Here is a 19,309-nt window from a genome sequence, read left to right on the forward strand (position 1 = left end):
CTGGGGCTGAATGGATATGGACCCCAACCCAGGGAGTCCGCCTTCTGAGGACTCTGACCCAGTGAGTCTGCTTGCAGTTGCAAAGAGACTCTAAATAGGGGAACCTGTGCAGCATCCGGCTTCCTCCTACCTACCCATAGTGCACTAAGAATCATTCGATTCTTACCTTTAGAGGCTTTCCTGATAAACTCCTGTGGCTCGGTTGATCGGCGATAGGGCCCAACTGGGACCGGCCTACCTGGAGCCCCAGAATACCATCACGGTGGCCTCTCCTTCTGCAGACCGGTGTCCAGAGAGGCCAAACATTGGCGATGTCTGATCCTGGTCTCTCCTAAAAAGAAACAATGGCTCCAAGATAATAAGCTCCAGAGCAGCTGGCTATCTTGCTGGGGCCTCCAAGAATGTTAGACCCAGCGGGAAAGAACCAACCAGAGACTGATATTAAATCCACACAGGAGTTTATTACCGGCCAGAACCCAAGCCAAGCATTGGACTTGAGCCCCGACTGGGGGGAGACAGATATGTTTTATACACCTTTGAGGTCAACAGTTTCTAGGCCCCCCTATGGGATAGAACTAGCAAAGCAAGTGAAAGGTAGAGAAGTAGAAAGTCCTGCTGTTAGAACATTTGTAAAACAATAGTTGATTCATTGTTGTTTCTAAAGGGACCTTTTAAGGGGAGGAGGTTTCTAAGCTTTCTCCTTCTGAGTTCATCTAAAGGACAGGCAGGTGGGTCAAGCAGCAATATGGAGTTTGTCTTGCTAACTAGGGTCCTTCAAGCTTTATTCTGAACAATGTCGAGTGGTCCACTTAGGCCTCAAGTTTTAAAACTTTATCAAAATGTTAAAAAATTCTGAAGCTGTGGGTTTATGCAGAGCCATAGGGCCTGGTAGAAACCAGAAACTTGTATCATTCATTCATGGCACACATCAAATACACTTCAGAAAGGGAGAATTTTCCATGAGATGAGCTTTTCTGGGGAATCTGTGGGGAAACAAAGTGTTCAGAGCACAAGATCATTGGGCAGTCTCTAACACAGCAGCATGTTGAGAAAACATTGAGAATCAGAGACACGTTAATAATTAATACATATGTTTATTAATATAGAATGTAGTGTTTTTTAGCATGGTGTGCTTGCCATAACATGTAAACAGAAGTGAGAAATAAGATGATTTGGGGTTGGTTCTGGGAGACTTGGTTAATTCACAACTTATGTGAGCCTCAGTTTTCTCACTTGTTCTGTGCGGTCACGGCATTGTCGTGAGGAGTGTCTCCCATAGACCAGGCTATTGAACACCAGCAGAAGAAACATTTACTATGTGAATTGGTTAGACAAGAAGCAGGCCAGAGCAGGAGTGAGGGTTTCATCAACAGGGAAGGTCCAGGCAAACACAGAGGACTGGTCCTATAAGTGCGTTTACTTTGTCCCAGGGCTTTTCTCAAGATACGTCTTCTACAAATGGAACCCACAACCAGTACAAATAATGTGACTGAGCTGATCATCACTGGGCTTTTCCAAAGTGTGGAGGTGCAGAGAGCATGCTTTGTGCTATTCTTGCCCGTGTACCTGGCCACACTGCTGGGCAACGGCCTCATCGTCCTGACAGTCAGTGTCAGTCAGAGCCTGCGCTCCCCCATGTACTTCTTCCTGGGCTACCTGTCCCTGGTGGAGATCTGTTACTCCTCCACTGTGGTGCCTAAGTTTGTTGTGGATCTGCTTGCCAAGGTTAAAATCATCTCCTTCAAGGGATGCCTGGCTCAGATATTCTTCTCCCACTTCTTTGGGGTCACTGAGGTCCTCCTGCTTGTGGTGATGGCCTATGACCGCTATGTGGCCATCTGCAAGCCTCTGCACTACATGAGCATTATGAGTCGCCAACTGTGTCACATGCTGTTGGCCGGTTCCTGGCTGGGGGGCTTTCTTCACTCCCTTATTCAGATTCTCATCACCATCCCATTGTCCTTCTGTGGTCCCAATGTCATTGACCACTACTTCTGCGACCTCCACCCCTTATTCAAGCTGGCCTGCACCGACACCTCTGTGGAGGGGTTTATCGTGCTGGTCAACAGTGGAGTCATCTCCATCTTTTCCCTCATCATCTTACTGTGCTCCTACATCATCATCCTGGTCAGCCTGAGGAACCATTCTGCAGAGGGGAGGCGCAAGGCCCTCTCCACCTGTGCCTCTCACATCACAGTGGTCATCTTGTTTTTTGGACCTGGTATCTTCATCTACATGCGTCCCTCCTCTACCTTCACTGGGGACAAACTGGTGGCTGTGTTCTACACAGTCATCACCCCCATGCTGAACCCCATCATCTACACACTCAGAAACATGGAGATGAAAATTGCCTTGAGGAAGTTGTGGAGCAGAAAGGAGGATTCCTAATAAAAAGGACTCTGATGTACAGAAAAAGGATTTAAAATGTCTAATTATAGTGTGTTCTGAAATGATTATGATTTCAGTGTGATATGTAGGTATTGCACCATGAAATAGAAGTACTTAATGCTATTGCTGCCAGCATTCTCTGAAGTCACCAAAGACTCCCTGGTATCATGGTATAATGTCCCAAGGACAGAGGTGAGGGATTCTCAGTGACTCCTAAGGGACTTGAGTGGCATTACGATATCCCACAATCTTATGCATTTGTGTGATTGGAAGGCTCAACCCAAGAGAAAATGTGAAGGGGAGTATTTTCACAGTGAAAGTTTGTCAAAATCACTCTCTTGCTTTTAAATATTTGTGGGTACAATGTTGAGGCAGGAGATTAGGGTGTGGGCAGCCATCTGGGCAAGTGGATGTGTCCTGTTAGTTACAGAGATCCAGCGCACATGTCCCCAACCCCATAAGACTATCCCTGGGGGGAGGGAGACAGTAAAATGGGAGTAAGAATGATCAAGATACAATGTGTGTATGTAGAAATCTTCTGAGATGAATTTAATTGCTATGTAGCACAAACATATAGTAATAAAATATTTAAAAAGGCTAACACTAGCATGGGCTTCATAAGTTTATTCTGAATATTAAACAGATCATATATACATGTTCAGCCTTTAGAAGGAAGCATAGTGCAGAGAACATGGCACTCAATAAATATTCACCACCACCATGGTCATCAGCAGTGCTGGTTGTGAACTTCATTGTGTGATGAGTGGATCCCTACCAACATGGTGTCCTTCTTCTGTCCCGAGAACTGCTGAGACTAGGGCTTGATTCTGCCCCAGAGCTTTTAAATATGTGAAGGCAGTGCCGTTGTTTTGTTTTGAGACTTTTTTGGGCTAAATATTCTTTTGCTCTGTTATTTCATTGCTTTTAAGCACAATATAGTATCTGGTGCTCTAAGGTACTCAATATTTTAAAAAGGATCAAGATATAGAGGGAGGAAGAAGGAGAGAAGGTAAAAGGGATGACTAAAAGGAACTGTGATGTGTTATGTACATGTAGTAGCTCCACACAAGGGATGTAAACATTATGTACTATACATACTCATTAATAAAGTAAAATAAAAATCAAATAAAATGAAAAACTCTTGAAAAGTAGATGTTGATGCAGAATAGATGTCCATGTAGAGTGGTTTGAGTTCCTTATGTATTCTGGATATTAACTTTTCATCAGATAAACAGTTTGCATGTGTTCTTTCCCATTCCAGGTTATCTCTTTGCTCTGTTGATTGTTTTCCTGAGCTATACAGAACTTTCTTCTCATACTATCCCATTTGTCTGTTTTTGCTTTTGTTGCCCGTGAATTTTGGGTCTAACTGAATTTTTTCTTTTGCCTACTCAAATGTCTGGAAATATTGTTTCTAAATTTTCTTCTAGTGTTTTAATTGTTTCAGATCTTACATTTAGATCTTTGATCAATTTTGAGTGGATTTTTAAAGTATGTTGAGAGGTGGGGATATTCTGCATGTGTGCCCAATTTTGGAGATTTTTTTCTGTTCAGTGTATATTCCTATTGTCCCATATGGAGCTAGTTGGTTATAAATGTATGGACTTATGGATTCTCTATTCTGTCCCACTGGTGCATGCATCAGCTTTTATGCCATTACTACACTGTTTAGGCCTGCAACTTTGTAGTATGTTTTGAAGCCATTTTGTGATTTCTCCAGCTTTTTTCTTTTTATTCAGGATTTTTTTGTTACTCTAGGTCTTTTGTGGTTCCCACATGAATTTTAGGATTTTTTTTTTCTGTTTCTGTGAAGGATGTCATTAGTATTTTGATGGAGATTGCACTGAATCTGTAAATCACTTTGGGTAGTATGGACATTTTAATAATATGAATTCTTCCAATCCATGAACATGGGATGTCTTCTGATTTTCTGTGTTGTCTTTAATTTATTTCACTAACATTTTATAATTTTTAGTATAGAAATCTTTTAGTTTCTTAGTTACATTCATTTGTAGATTTTTTTGGTAGCTATGTGAATGGCATTACTTTTATGATTCCTTTCTCAGCAAGTCTGATATTACTGCATACAAATTCTATTGTTTTTATATCAATTTTGTATCTTTGTAATTTACTGTTTGTTTGTCAATTAATAGTTTTAAATAATTTAATAGTTTTTTGGTGGGATTTTAGGTTTTTCTACACAAAATCATTTTTCTGCAAGTGGGAATGCTTTGACTTCCTCCTTTCCTTAGGATTCCTTTATTTCTTTCTCTCACCTAATTCTTTTTGCTAACACTACCATACTATCTTGGTTAAGGGTGGTGAAAGGGGGTATCCTTGCCTTTTCCAGACTACAGAGGAAATGTTCTCAGCTTTTTCTTCTTCAGAATGATATTGGCTGTGTGTTTGTCATATGTAGCTTTCATTGTGTTGAGGTATGTTTCCTCTATGCTTGATTCATTGAGAGTTTTCATCATGGATGGATGTTGAATCTCATTGAATGCTTTCTCTGCTCCTATTGAGATGATCATAAGGTTTTTGCTCTTGATTCCACTGATGTAATATCTTACATTTATTGATTTGTGAATAGTGAACCATCCTTGCATCCTTTGGATGAATCCTACTTGATCACAGAGTCTAATTGTTTTGTTTTGTTGTTGGATTTAGTTAGCCATTCATTTGCTGAAAAATTTGCATCTATGTTAATCAGGAATACTGAGAAGCAATTTTCCTTTTATCATGTCCTTCTTTGTTTGGTGACACTGTTTGGTTTTTTATCAGGATGATGCTGGCCTTGTAGAAAGAGTTTATTAGTGTTCTTTCCTTTTGAATTTGTTGGACTAGTCTGAGAGAAATTGAAAGTAGTCTTGCCTAAATGCTTTCTAGAGTGTAGTTATAAGACATCCAGTTCTGGACTTTTCGTTGATGGGGGAATTGTCATTACTTGTTCAATCTTATTACTCATTATTGACCTATTTAAATTTTCTACTTCCTCTTGATTTCAATCTTCATAGGTTGTATGTGTCCAGAAATTTGTCCAGAAAAATTTAAATTTCTATTTTGATATTTTTCTTCTTCCATTGGTTATTCAAAATAAATTGTTTAATTTCCATATGTTTGTATAGTTTCCAAAGGTTTTGTTGTTATTGATTTCTAGTGTGATTCCATTGTGGTCAGAAAAGAAACTTGATATGATTTCTTTTCTTAAAAATTTGTTGAAGCTGGCCATAGTGATACATGCCTGTAATCCCAACACTCTGGGAGGCTGAGGCAGGAGGACTGCAATTTCAGCCTGGGCAAGTTAGTAAAATCCTGTCTCACAAATAAAAAAAGGAAAAGAGCTAGGAATGTAGCTCAGTGTGAATGTCCTGGGTTCATCTAGTTCTTTAAAAATGTTGAGATTTGCTGACTTTATCTGGATTTCTTTTTCCCCCCACAGTACCTACAATTAAACTGAGGACCTTGCACTTGCCAGCCAGGCACAGTGCCACTGAGCTACATCCCTGGTCCTTTGTCTGGATTTCTGTCCATTGTTGAAAGTGTGGTGTTGAAGTTTATGAAGTGCCTTATTCGTATTGAAGTTCATCTTTCCCTTTAGAGTGATTAATATTTGCTTTACATTTGTGTGCTCTGACATTGGGGGTATATGCACTTAAATGAATCATTTTCTTTTGTTCAGTTGGTGCCTTTATCATTATATAATGACCTTTCTTACTGCTTTTACTTCTTTTGAGTTAAGATTTATTCTATACCAATATGGCTACTCCTGTTTTCTCTTGGATTGTATTTGCGTGGAAGATCTTTTTCCTTTTCTTCACTCTCAGCCTGTTTTTACAGGTGAAGTTAGTTTCTGGTTAAGGATTCTTGGATCTTGTTTCTTTTTTTTCAGTCACTGGATGGCTTCTAATTGGAGAATTTAATTTACATTCAAGATAAATATTGATGGGTAGGTCTTACCAGAGCCATTTTGTAACATGCTCTGTAGTTTTCAGTAGTGCCTTTGTTTCTCTTCTAGTCTTCCTTTGTGATTAAGGGTCTTATTCTAGTGGTGGGTTTTGGTTCACTGCTTATTTTTTAAGCTTTATTTTTTACTTGTACATATTTGTCAAACATACTGATCACATCCATCATAAGGAATTTGTACCTGTACATATTATATATTATGTTTTTCATTGCTTATGATGTTTGGTTTATCTGCTATAAAGTTTTACTTTCAGGGTATGTTGAGAATTATAGCAAACATGTTTTGACTAGAACAAGTTAGTTTCAAATGACAGCTACTTAACATGACCATAAAGAAAAAAGTCATTCAAGAAATAAAAGTCCATCCTTTGCACTCCATTCCTCCCCACTTTTTGAATTGTTCACATCTAATTTAACATAATCTATATTGCACATCTCTAACATAGTAAGGTAGTTATTACAAGTTTTAGTTGTGTTGTATTTTAGACTTCATTTTTGAACTTTACAGTGTTCTCAATTTGTCTGTATAGTTGCTCTTTCCAGAGAGTTTAATATCTTCCTACATTTCCTTCAAGTAATTAACATCTCTTTCAGTTTGGAGAATTTCCTTTATTTATTTTTTATTTTTTATTTTTTTTAGAACTTCCTTTAGAATTGTTATAGGGCAACAAATTAAGGAGATGTATCCTCTCAGATAAGAGGTTTGTTTGTAAAAGATAAGGCCAAATGAGGTTATATTTATTACATATATATTTGTTACAGCAGCTCTGAGAGAAATATAGGAAACCAAGACAAGTAAAAAAGGTAAGGGCAAAGAAGAAATAGGAAAAAGTACAATGAAACTTCTAATTTCTATACCTTTCTATTTTATGTTTTGAGACCTTATGAATATATAACTTTGCACCAAATCAAATTAAAAATTCAACTAAATTTTCAAAGAAATTATCTAATTAATGATGTAAGATAATTTAAACACAAAGTGAATGGAATAAGTCAATAGAAAAAACTGATCATTTTACTATATATAGGAATGTGAAGGTTTCAAATGTTTCAAAAATTTTACTGGACTTTTATTTATTTATTTATTGGTACCAGGAATCGAACTGGGGCTCTTGTGCTGACTTTTATTTATTTTTGATGTGCTGAAGAGAAAATGATTAATTTGTAAGTAAGATTTAAATCCATTAAAAAGAAAAATATACTCATAAGAATCAGAGAAATGCAAATTAAACAACAATAAGAAGTTTAATTTGCAAAATATTTTGCACCTTTTATTATAAAATAATTTGGCTTAGCAAAACATGCCAAAGTGTAAAGAATAATTCCTGTAATTCCTTAACCAAAGTTTCCCAAATATTGGTAGCTTGCTACATTTTCTTCATCATTCATTCACTTAAGTAAATAGACACACAGTCAAAAAGATAGGTAGAGTTTTGCTCACTCTGTGGAAATAGGGAGAAGTAGTTAAATGATCCAGGCCTGTAGTGATAGCATGAATAAGTCGAGGGGTCTGATGTATAGCATGAAAATTATAGTTAAGAATACCAACTAAGAGTACTAAGAATTTGGTAACAGTGGAGTTTAGGCGTGCTTATTAAGAAGAAGTGAACTCTGGAAGGTGATGGGTTATGTTAATTTGTTTTACTACACTAGTCATTTAACTGTGTATATTTATATAAAACAGCATGTCATGTACCTTAAATATATTTTCTGAAATGCCCTTTTGTCTCTAGATACCTAAACGAGTCACTCCTGGCTCCAGGGATATTATTGGAGATAAGCACAGTATAGATTTTCAAAATCAGCATCTTAACATCCCCATGATTGCATGATCTCACCTACAGAGCTTTGCCCACTGACACCCTCAGTCTGACACAGGATCCCATCCGGGGGCACACACTGCTTCAGCCCCCACCCACCTGGGACATGGGAGAGTTCTTCAGTGCTTGTCTTCATGCTTTTAAAGCATGGACAGGAACTATGACGCATACACTTCAGTTTTGCTGTCCCATAGGCCTCTGCACATCCAACTCAGGTTAGATGTTTTTGGCAGCAGTGATTGTATGTGTTTTACAAGTCCATCACATCAGGAGGCACATGACATCCACTTATTTCCTTCCTGGGCTGTTAATTTTTGGAAATTGTGTAAGGTAGCTGGCTGTAAAGTTGTGTTTTTAATTTCTCTCTTTGTATTTAATAAATAGCTTGTTAGGAGACATTCTGAGATGATTTAAAATCTTATTCTCATTATAAAGTGTTTGGTGACAGTATGATTCTGTCAAGAGCTCTTTAGAAGCGATGTGTATCAGTGTAACACTGCATCAAAGGCCTTATGCTCCATAATATGGTAAAGTTATTATAGGAGTCAGTCTGGATGAAAATCAGAAGTATAGGTGAATATTTCTATTCAAGATCTTTAGCACAGTGTTATTTTAGTGTAGAAAAAATTATACACAGTATATAATGATTAAAATGAAACTTTTGAAGATGTGCACGAGATGGAATAACTCTAGGACCAACAAGCCCTGTGAACTTTCCATCTACCCGTGGTGCCCTTCACTTTGGACTCAAAATCATTCCAAACCCAAGGACCCAAACCAAGACTCAGCCTCTGCCTGTCACTGGCTTCATTGTCCTGGGCCACAGATTCTTCATGGCCTTCTGCACTTCAGCATTTCTCAGGGAGTGGGCGACAGGGTTGAGGAGCGGGGTGATCACAGTGTAGAACACGGCTACCAGCTTGTCTACGGGCAGTGGGGCAGGAGGCCTCGGGGAGATGAAGACGCAAGGTGCAAAGAACAAGGTCATCACAGTGATAGGGGACCTGCATGTGGGGAAGGCTTTGGGCCGCCCCTCAGAGCTACGGGTCCTCGGATGGACCAAGATGCCCACGTAGGATGCTAAGAGGACCACAGAGAACTGGGAAGTTGAAAATGGCATGGTTGGATAGTTTCTCAACTCCTGAACCAGAGCTAGTTCCCCCGTGCCTTGGCTCTCTGACCGGTCTTATTTTTCTTCCCTACACATTCTTATATTTGGTTTCTATTGGTGAGTACGGACCAAAAGAAATCCTCTCAGTATCTCTTACTTTCAACTTTCTCCTTTGACTTTCTACTTATTGAGTGAAAAATGTATGCAACTATCACTAAAGTAATTGGAACAGATTTTGAATATCTCCTCAAGTCAGAGTTTATTCGCAAAGTTTTACTCTAGAGGAAAGAAATTCCATGGGGAAGTTGGTCCCTTGATTATAGTACGTGGCTTTATTTGTTGTAAATAGTTCAGACATCTCAGCATTTAGTCACAACCCTTAGACGATGAAAGGGTGGGTAGATTTTTCTCAACTAAACAAGATCTTAAAATATTCTTTTATAAATCTCATTTATTCCTTATATGTTGTAAATCCAAATATTAAACTTGATACAGACTCCCTGCATTTATCTTTTACTTTATGATTTATGTTAGACATTGTCTAATATGTTTTCTCACAGCTCCCAGAACCATTGGTGATTTTTTCCTTGGGGACAAAGTGAGATTCTTGAATTGTAGTAGCAACCACCACCTAGTTCTGTCAAAAGCTTAATATTGTTGAACGAGCACTGAATTCTGGGTTACTGGCCTGGCAAATAACTGGTGTACAGCTTTGGGAAGCAGTTAAACTCTCTCAGGCACTAATGCCTGATCTGTAGTCAGAAGGAGTTTGAGTCAAACCTCTCCAGATTCTTTCCAGCTCCACTCAGAGTGGCTTAGGTGACTGATCTGGACTCTGTTCCCTGGGGCTCTGTGTGAGGAAGTCAGTTGGGTGGGAAGATTGGCTAGGAAAACTGACTTGCTCAAGGGCGAGGATTGCCAAGAGGAATGCAATGCTCCTTCCTGCCCAGTTTATGCAACAGGAACAAGTCTGTGAGTAAGGGTCTACTGCAGCAGAGTGGCTGACTTCATGCTGAATCAGAGACCATTTTGAGCGTATTTGAAATCCATGTGGTGCAGTTACTGGTTCCAAGGCAGAGCAAAACCACACCACTTTTCCAGCCTAAAGGTAAGGGATGTGACTGGAACTGAGGTGCAAAGTTTCTAAGCTGCCATGGGATTCCCTGCAAGGTTATTTTCACTTAGATCTACACGGAATCACCTGTGCAAGAGACAGCTGGGTTTGATGGTTTAGGGCGTGGACAGAGGAAAGAATTAAATTGGTAAAGTTTTGGATACAGTCTCAGTGTGTAGCCCAGGGTGGCCTCAAACTTGCAATCTTCTTGCCTCAGCCTCCTGACCGCTGGGATTACAGGTATATGCACCACCACACCTGGTTTAAATTGATACTTTGTATTGCAGCACAATATACATAACATAAAACTCAGTTTGGGGATTCTGTGAGGTGCCATTTGGTAGTCACTCGTGGGATCCCATGTGTGGCACAGAGTTTCCTTGCTTCACTTGGGTCAGTCCCATCACTCTATCCAAGAGTCCCACACTCTTTTTTCTAGCAGTTGTCCACATTGAAGTGTTGAACCCTGGTTCTAAGGCCTGCAGATGACTCGATGTGGACTGAGGGGTCATATGCTGACTGGTGATTTTATACACTGTTTGCTTCTTCTTTTCTGTGCTTTTAGATAAGGCAGCTTTATGGGGAGAGGGGATGCAGTCTTCATCTGCCTGGGAGGACAGAGAGTAGGAACGGAAGAGTGGGACAGCAGAGAGGAAGAAGTGTACAAATACAGTGACGACAGCAGAGGAAAAGCTGGTTTTTGAAGGAAAGGTGGTCAGGGGATGAAGCCTGGGAGTACAGGTCCCACATGATTCTTCCTTTATCTCTTCATGATGCTTCTGACTTTTTTTTGTACATGACCTTAAATTCCATGAAGAGTCAAAATAGATCAAGTGGGGAAGTCACAGCAAATCCTTTCCTTTGCATAATTAATGTGTTAAGAAAAATAGATTTGATTTGAAGCTCAGATAAGAGGTTTGTGTAGACAAATGAACTGTAGTTTTGACTTCTAGCAAAAGGTCGTTTTTAATTTGACCTGTTTGTGTATGTACTATTTTATGCCTCTATCTACTAACAGCGTGTGGTGCTGAGTAAAGAGCACAGGGTCTGTGGTTAGGCTTCCTGATTTGAAATTCTGGCTCCTCAGCTGTGACCTTAGCCATGTTAATTCGTTTCTGTGTGTTTCTATTTCCTTATGTGGAAAAGAAGGATGACAAGAAGTAGACCCACTTCACAGGTTGGTGTGTATAAACATTTATAAAGCTTGCAGAATATAGTGAGTACTACTGAAATGATAACTCTTGCCATTTACCAAAAATGCAATAAAAACCATATTTAAGAAATATTTAAGGAAAATATTCAGCATAATGTGCAATACTAGAAGAGTATGCTTCTTGGTAGGTATACACACTGAAGCTCCAATCACAAAACAATCTGTGAATTGCTAGGAAAGAAATATGATAATGTAAAACAGCACAGAAAACACATGAGTATTTTATTCCTGCAGGAGGGAGAGAGAGCGTCTGGGGTTGGGAAATCACTGTAGAGCACAGATGGCGAACCTTTGAGAGACAAGGGCACAAAGTGCAAGCCAAAACCCTAAGTGCCGACACCACAATTAAACCTGAATGCTGAGCCTTTAGTTTAGAAAAAATAACTCATACATTAACATCTTTTGTCTTTAAAGAAAAACAAATAACACGTGTGCCATAGTGTTGGCACCGCTGATATCAGGTGTTCATTTGGGGAACGACAGTAGGGATGTTAAGACAGGCTGTGGTCAGTTCAGGAATGACCTTGACTTCCACGCTGAGAATATTACAATTTGTGCCTGGGCAAGGGGAAGGTTGGTAGCTTTTATGTACAGCTTTGATGTCATCATATTGGTATGTAAAAAATAACTCAAGTGTTTTTCCAAAATCAGAGAAGAGAACAAGTGGGTGGGTTGGCTTAATGAAGGCCAGCCTCATGGATCCAACTGGGCTGGACTTGCTTAGAAGATGGGTAGGACTGGAAGGGATGAGGGGGCCATTTCTGTGTGGTAGGAGTGAGCAGGGTGGGCTTGTGGGAGGGGAGAGGACTCGGACTTGACAGAGGGAAGCTAAGGTTAGTGGGTAAGAGGGTGACTTGTTGACTTGTTAGAGAAATCGAGGGCTGCCCTGCTTATTCCTAAGCAGTAGAGTGAAAACGTTCAAAGGAAAAGGGATTGGGGTGGGGAGGGGGAGTGAAAGAAAAATAATTGAAGAAAAGAAGGAAAAATCAGAAGCAAAGCTTAAGTGTATAGGGAGGAGTGGTGGCGCTGAAGGGAGGGCAGGGGTCTGGGAAAAGAATGACAGCCAAGATATATGGTGTACAGGTGCAAACTCCCAGTGATGAATGTGACCATGAGGTATACCTAAAATGTACCAATCAACTCAAGAAATATTTTAAAAACTCAATATCTGAAGGACAAACTCACCTCATTAATTTTTTCATATGTTTATAGGTGTCTTTATATATTTTTCTTAAAGGTAAGCTTTGGAATAATCGTGTGAATGTCAAGAGAAAAATTCCATTGGATTTTTGTTGACAATGCATATATTTTGAGATTAATTTAGGCACAGTTGAACTTAAGGAAAACTTAAAGCATAATTCATTATCTAACATATGATTTTGTAGAGTTTTGGTAGTGATGTACATACATATTTTTCCATTAATATGTTTATGTTTGTGTTCTTCAGTATAGTTTTATGATTCTCTCTGTGACTATTCCACATTTTGAAAACTATACTTTAAAAAGTTTCATTCCTATTTTAGATACAATATCTCTCAACTGTGCTAATTGAGCATTCCTCTGAACTGAGCGATCCTAGCATGGCTAGAGGTTTTCAGTTTTATCTTTGGTTTTTCCCCTAGGTTTCCATCTGGGGTGTTTGTTTTCCTTATAAGTAACAAGCTCGGTTAGGAAAGAAGAGAGTTTGAGATCTAAGAGGCTTCTCTTGGCTGTCTAGGGCACAATGGATTGCAGCAGGGATTAAAGAGTTGAGGATCCAGAATGCTCTGTACGTTTCTGAGGTGCTCCGGGCTCAACCACTTTCTTGCTCTAGAATACATATGTCTCAGAATGTGAAGGTTCCATGACTTTATTTACAGCTCCGCTTGAGCATGCACCCTTTGCTTGTATGTTTCCACAATGCTGACTTTTGTTTCCGAGGTTGAGTCTGTTCCTAACTGTGTGGATTGCATTTTCAGTTGTACAAAAGTACATTTCTGAGAAACTTCTGCATGACGGAACAGGTGGGGAAAATGACAGAGATACATTTTATGTCAATGAGAATCAAAATGTTCCAATTTTTCCTTCTCATTTCTCATGATTCATATGTGGGAAAAACATAATTTCAATAAGGGCGCTGTCACCTAGAGATATTTTGAGTCACATGCTGTCATCAGCTTGAGGTAGGGATTGTGATCTCTGTTTCTTTTGTAGGATCTGGCAAGCATTTAGATACATAAGAAGCTCCCAGTGAGTGTTTGTTTTTAAGGGAGTAGCTTAGAGAGAAATCTTCACTTTCGTTATTATATTCATTCTGGGTACTGCAGTGTTTGTTCTGATACAGCTGGATCCCCATGATTCATATCTTACAAATGCAACACTAAAGGCCATGTTTTAATGTTGTTTGGAAAGGAGACCTTCAGAAGGTGGCTGGGTGATGAGAGCTTTGACCTCATGAGTGGCTTAATCTCTTGGTGGGTCCATGGGAGAATGAATGAGTGAGAGGGTGCATTCTTTTTAGCAGAGTCCTCTGTGGCACTCGAGCTCTGTCCTACCTGGTAATGCCCTCCACCATGCCAGAATCCCTTCAGGGGGCCATCACCAATGCTGAACACACCCCTGACCCCTGAGTCATGCTGCTGGACTCCCTGCCCTCTTGCACTGCTAACTAACCTTGAATCTATTGTTTACCCAGTCTGTGGCATTCAATGTAGCCACAGAAAATGGGCTAAGACATCCCTGGATACACAGCTAGGTAAAGGAAACGAAGACTACAGGAACAGAAGTAGGTGAAGGGGATTTTCAAATAGAAAGAGCTATCCAAATGCAGTGAAAATAATACAAATATGGGCTATTAATTTGAGTGTCTCTGGTCAACAGTAACCTGTGGTGAATTAGGCAGATCCCAGGACTGAAAGTCTGAAAGACTGAGTCACAGGATTTACCACTGTCCGTGTGATTATGAGGAAATTAACATTTCTCTGGTCATTAATTTTCTTTTAATAAAATTTAAGGTATTAAACTACTTTAAGGTGTTAGAGTGATAATATTTAATGCAGAATGAGCACATATTGGGTAAATGTATGATTCAGTAAGAAGGGGATTAAACTGTCCACTGCCCTATAACTGAAGCAAATCAGTGCCAGATTCTTTGTTTGATTACAGGCCTTTCAACACCAGGCATCCAGCATCCCTGAGCTGAGTCCATGGCTGGTGCAAATAATGTGACTGAGCTGATCATCACCGGGCTTTTCCAGGGTGCAGAGGTGCAGAGAGCATGCTTTGTGCTCTTCCTGCCTGTGTACCTGGCCACGCTGCTGGGCAATGGCCTCATCGTCCTGACAGTCAGTGTCAGTCAGAGCCTGCGCTCCCCCATGTACTTCTTCCTGGGCTACCTGTCCCTGGTGGAGATCTGTTACTCCTCCACTGTGGTGCCTAAGTTCGTCGCGGATCTGCTCGCCAAGGTTAAAACCATCTCCTTCAAGGGCTGTCTGGCTCAGATATTCTTCTTCCACATCTTTGGCGTTGCTGAGATCCTCCTGCTCCTGGCGATGGCCTATGACCGCTATGTGGCCATCTGCAAGCCTCTGCACTACATGAGCATTATGAGTCGCCAACTGTGTCACATGCTGTTGGCCGGTTCCTGGCTGGGGGGCTTTCTTCACTCACTCATTCATATTCTCATCACCATCCCATTGCCCTTCTGTGGTCCCAATGTCATTGACCACTACTTCTGCGACCTCCACCCCTTATTCAAGCTGGCCTGCACCGACACCTCTGTGGAGGGGTTTATCGTGCTGGTCAACAGTGGAGTCATCTCCATCTTTTCCCTCATCATCTTACTGTGCTCCTACATCATCATCCTCGTCAGCCTGAGGAACCATTCTGCAGAGGGGAGGCGCAAGGCCCTCTCCACCTGTGCCTCTCACATCACGGTGGTCGTCTTGTTTTTTGGACCTGGTGCCTTCATCTACATGCGTCCCTCCTCTACCTTCACTGGGGACAAACTGGTGGCTGTGTTCTACACAGTCATCACCCCCATGCTGAACCCCATCATCTACACACTCAGAAACATGGAGATGAAAATTGCTTTGAGGAAGTTGTGGAGCAGAAAGGAGGATTCCTAATAAAAAGGACTCTGATGTACAGAAAAAGGATTTAAAATGTCTAATTATAGTGTGTTCTGAAATGATTATGATTTCAGTGTGATATGTAGGTATTGCACCATGAAATAGAAGTACTTAATGCTATTGCTGCCAGCATTCCCTGAAGTCACCAAAGACTCCCTGGTATCATGGTATAATGTTCCGAGGACAGAGGTGAGGGATTCTCAGTGACTCCTAAGGGACTTGAGTGGCATTAGGATATCCCACAGTCTTATGCGTTTGTGTGATTGGAAGGCTCAACCCAAGAGAAAATGTGAAGGGGAGTATTTTCACAGTGAAAGTTTGTCGAAATCACTCTCTTGCTTTTATATATTTGTGGGTACAATGTTGAGGCCGGAGATTAGGGTGTGGGCAGCCGTCTGGGCAAGTGGATGTGCCCTGTTAATTACAGAGATCCAGGGCACATGTCCCCAACCCCATAAGACTATCCCTGGGGGGAGGGAGACAGTAAAATGGGAGTAAGAATGATCAAGATACGATGTGTGTATGTACAAATCTTCCGAGAGGAATTGAATTGCTATGTAGCACAAACATATAGTAATAAAATATTTAAAAAGGCTAACACTAGCATGGGCTTCATAAGTTTATTCTGAATATTAAACAGATCATATATACATGTTCAGCCTTTAGAAGGAAGCATAGTGCAGAGAACATGGCACTCAATAAATATTCACCACCACCATGGTCATCAGCAGTGCTGGTTGTGAACTTCATTGTGTGATGAGTGGATCCCTACCAACATGGTGTCCTTCTTCTGTCCCGAGAACTGCTGAGACTAGGGCTTGATTCTGCCCCAGAGCTTTTAAATATGTGAAGGCAGTGCCGTTGTTTTGTTTTGAGACTTTTTTGGGCTAAATATTCTTTTGCTCTGTTATTTCATTGCTTTTAAGCACAATATAGTATCTGGTGCTCTAAGGTACTCAATATTTTAAAAAGGATCAAGATATAGAGGGAGGAAGAGGGAGAGAAGGTAAAAGGGATGACTAAAAGGAACTGTGATGTGTTATGTACATGTAATAGCTCCACACAAGGGATGTAAACATTATGTTCTACACACACCCATTAATAAAGTAAAATAAAAATCAAATAAAATGAAAAACTCTTGAAAAGTAGATGTTGATGCAGAATAGATGTCCATGTAGAGTGGTTTGAGTTCTTTATGTATTCTGGATCCTAACTTTTCATCAGATAAACAGTTTGCATGTGTTCTTTCCTATTCCAGGTTATCTCTTTGCTCTGTTGAAGTTTTTCCTGAGCTGTGCAGAACTTTCTTCTCATACTATCCCATTTGTCTGGTTTTGTTTTTGTTGCCCATGAATTTTGGGTCTAACTAAATTTTTTCTTTTGCCTACTCAAATGTCTGGAAATATTGTTTCTAAATTTTCTTCTAGTGTTTTAATTGTTTCAGATCTTACATTTAGATCTTTGATCAATTTTGAGTGGATTTTTAAAGTATGTTGAGAGGTGGGGATATTCTGCATGTGCACCCAATTTTAGAGAATTTTTTCTGTTCAGTATATATTCCTATTGTCCCATACGAAACTAGTTGGTTATAAATGTATGGACTTATGGATTCTCTATTCTGTCCCACTGGTGCATGCATCAGCTTTTATGCCATTACTACACTGTTTAGGCCTGCAACTTTGTAGTATGTTTTGAAGCCATTTTGTGATTTCTCCAGCTTTTTTCTTTTTATTCAGGATTTTTTGTTACTCTAGGTCTTTTGTGGTTCCCACATGAATTTTAGGATTTTTTTTTTTCTGTTTCTGTGAAGGATGTCATTAGTATTTTGATGGAGATTGCACTGAATCTGTAAATCACTTTGGGTAGTATGGACATTTTAATAATATGAATTCTTCCAATCCATGAACATGGGATGTCTTCTGATTTTCTGTGTTGTCTTTAATTTATTTCACTAACGTTTTATAATTTTTAGTATAGAAATCTTTTAGTTTCTTAGTTACATTCATTTGTAGATTTTTTTGGTAGCTATGTGAATGGCATTACTTTTATGATTCCTTTCTCAGCAAGTCTGATATTACTGCATACAAATTCTATTGTTTTTATATCAATTTTGTATCTTTGTAATTTACTGTTTGTTTGTCAATTAATAGTTTTAAATAATTTAATAGTTTTTTGGTGGGATTTTAGGTTTTTCTACACAAAATCATTTTTCTGCAAGTGGGAATGCTTTGACTTCCTCCTTTCCTTAGGATTCCTTTATTTCTTTCTCTCACCTAATTCTTTTTGCTAACACTACCATACTATCTTGGTTAAGGGTGGTGAAAGAGGGCATCCTTGCCTTTTCCAGACTACAGAGGAAATGCTCTAAGCTTTTTCTTGTTCAGAATGATATTGGCTGTGTGTTTGCCATATGTAGCTTTCATTGTGTTGAGGTATGTTTCCTCTATGCTTGATTCATTGAGAGTTTTCATCATGGATGGATGTTGAATCTCACTGAATGCTTTCTCTGCCCCTATTGAGATGATCATAAGGTTTTTGCTCTTGATTCCACTGATGTAATATCTTACATTTATTGATTTGTGAAAGTGAACCATTCTTGCATCCTTTGGATGAATCCTACTTGATCACAGAGTCTAATTGTTTTGTTTTATTGTTGGATTTAGTTGGCCATTCATTTGCTGAAAAAATTTGCATCTATGTTAATCAGGAGTACTGATAAGCAATTTTCCTTTTATCATGTCCTTCTTTGTTTGGTGACACTGTTTGGTTTTTTATCAGGATGATGCTGGCCTTGTAGAAAGAGTTTATTAGTGTTCTTTCCTTTTGAATTTGTTGGACTAGTCTGAGAGAAATTGAAAGTAGTCTTGCCTAAATGCTTTCTAGAATGTAGTTATAAGACATCCAGTTCTGGACTTTTCGTTGATGGGGGAATTGTCATTACTTGTTCAATCTTATTACTCATTATTGACCTATTTAAATTTTCTACTTCCTCTTGATTTCAACCTTCATAGGTTGTATGTGTCCAGAAATTTGTCCAGAAAAATTTAAATTTCTATTTTGATATTTTTCTTCTTCCATTGGTTATTCAAAATAAATTGTTTAATTTCCATATGTTTGTATAGTTTCCAAAGGTTTTGTTGTTATTGATTTCTAGTGTGATTCCATTGTGGTCAGAAAAGAAACTTGATATGATTTCTTTTCTTAAAAATTTGTTGAAGCTGGCTATAGTGATACATGCCTGTAATCCCAACACTCTGGGAGGCTGAGGCAGGAGGACTGCAATTTCAGCCTGGGCAAGTTAGTAAAATCCTGTCTCACAAATAAAAAAAGGAAAAGAGCTAGGAATGTAGCTCAGTGTGAATGTCCTGGGTTCATCTAGTTCTTCAAAAATGTTGAGACTTGCTGATTTTATCTGGATTTCTTTTTCCCCCCACAGTACCTACAATTAAACTGAGGACCTTGCACTTGCCAGCCAGGCACAGTGCCACTGAGCTACATCCCTGGTCCTTTGTCTGGATTTCTGTCCATTGTTGAAAGTGTGGTGTTGAAGTTTATGAAGTGCCTTATTCGTATTGAAGTTCATCTTTCCCT

General features: G+C 39.5%; 2 protein-coding genes across 2 annotated transcripts; both read left to right on the top strand.

The window, feature by feature from the left end:
- The first annotated feature begins 1,458 nt into the window (after nucleotides 1-1,458).
- Nucleotides 1,459-2,538, top strand: LOC147829577 (olfactory receptor 4B13-like). Its single transcript, XM_087205706.1, has one exon. It carries the CDS (start codon nucleotides 1,459-1,461, stop codon nucleotides 2,386-2,388), a length of 930 nt encoding a protein of 309 aa, XP_087061832.1. The 3' UTR covers nucleotides 2,389-2,538.
- A 12,153-nt stretch (nucleotides 2,539-14,691) lies between these two features.
- On the top strand, nucleotides 14,692-16,307 carry LOC147829578 (olfactory receptor 4B13-like). Its single transcript, XM_087205123.1, has one exon. It carries the CDS (start codon nucleotides 14,795-14,797, stop codon nucleotides 15,713-15,715), a length of 921 nt encoding a protein of 306 aa, XP_087061249.1. The 5' UTR covers nucleotides 14,692-14,794; the 3' UTR covers nucleotides 15,716-16,307.
- Nucleotides 16,308-19,309: the final 3,002 nt, after the last annotated feature.

This window comes from Heterocephalus glaber, unplaced genomic scaffold (genome assembly GCF_053883595.1).
Source record: "Heterocephalus glaber isolate CG9 unplaced genomic scaffold, H.glaber_assembly_v1.0 deba00000594, whole genome shotgun sequence".
NCBI lineage: Eukaryota > Metazoa > Chordata > Mammalia > Rodentia > Bathyergidae > Heterocephalus > Heterocephalus glaber.

Coding starts and splice junctions, on each gene's coding strand:
- LOC147829577 (XM_087205706.1), top strand. CDS start 1,459: ATGGAACCCACAACCAGTACAAATAATGTGACTGAGCTGATCATCACT.
- LOC147829578 (XM_087205123.1), top strand. CDS start 14,795: ATGGCTGGTGCAAATAATGTGACTGAGCTGATCATCACCGGGCTTTTC.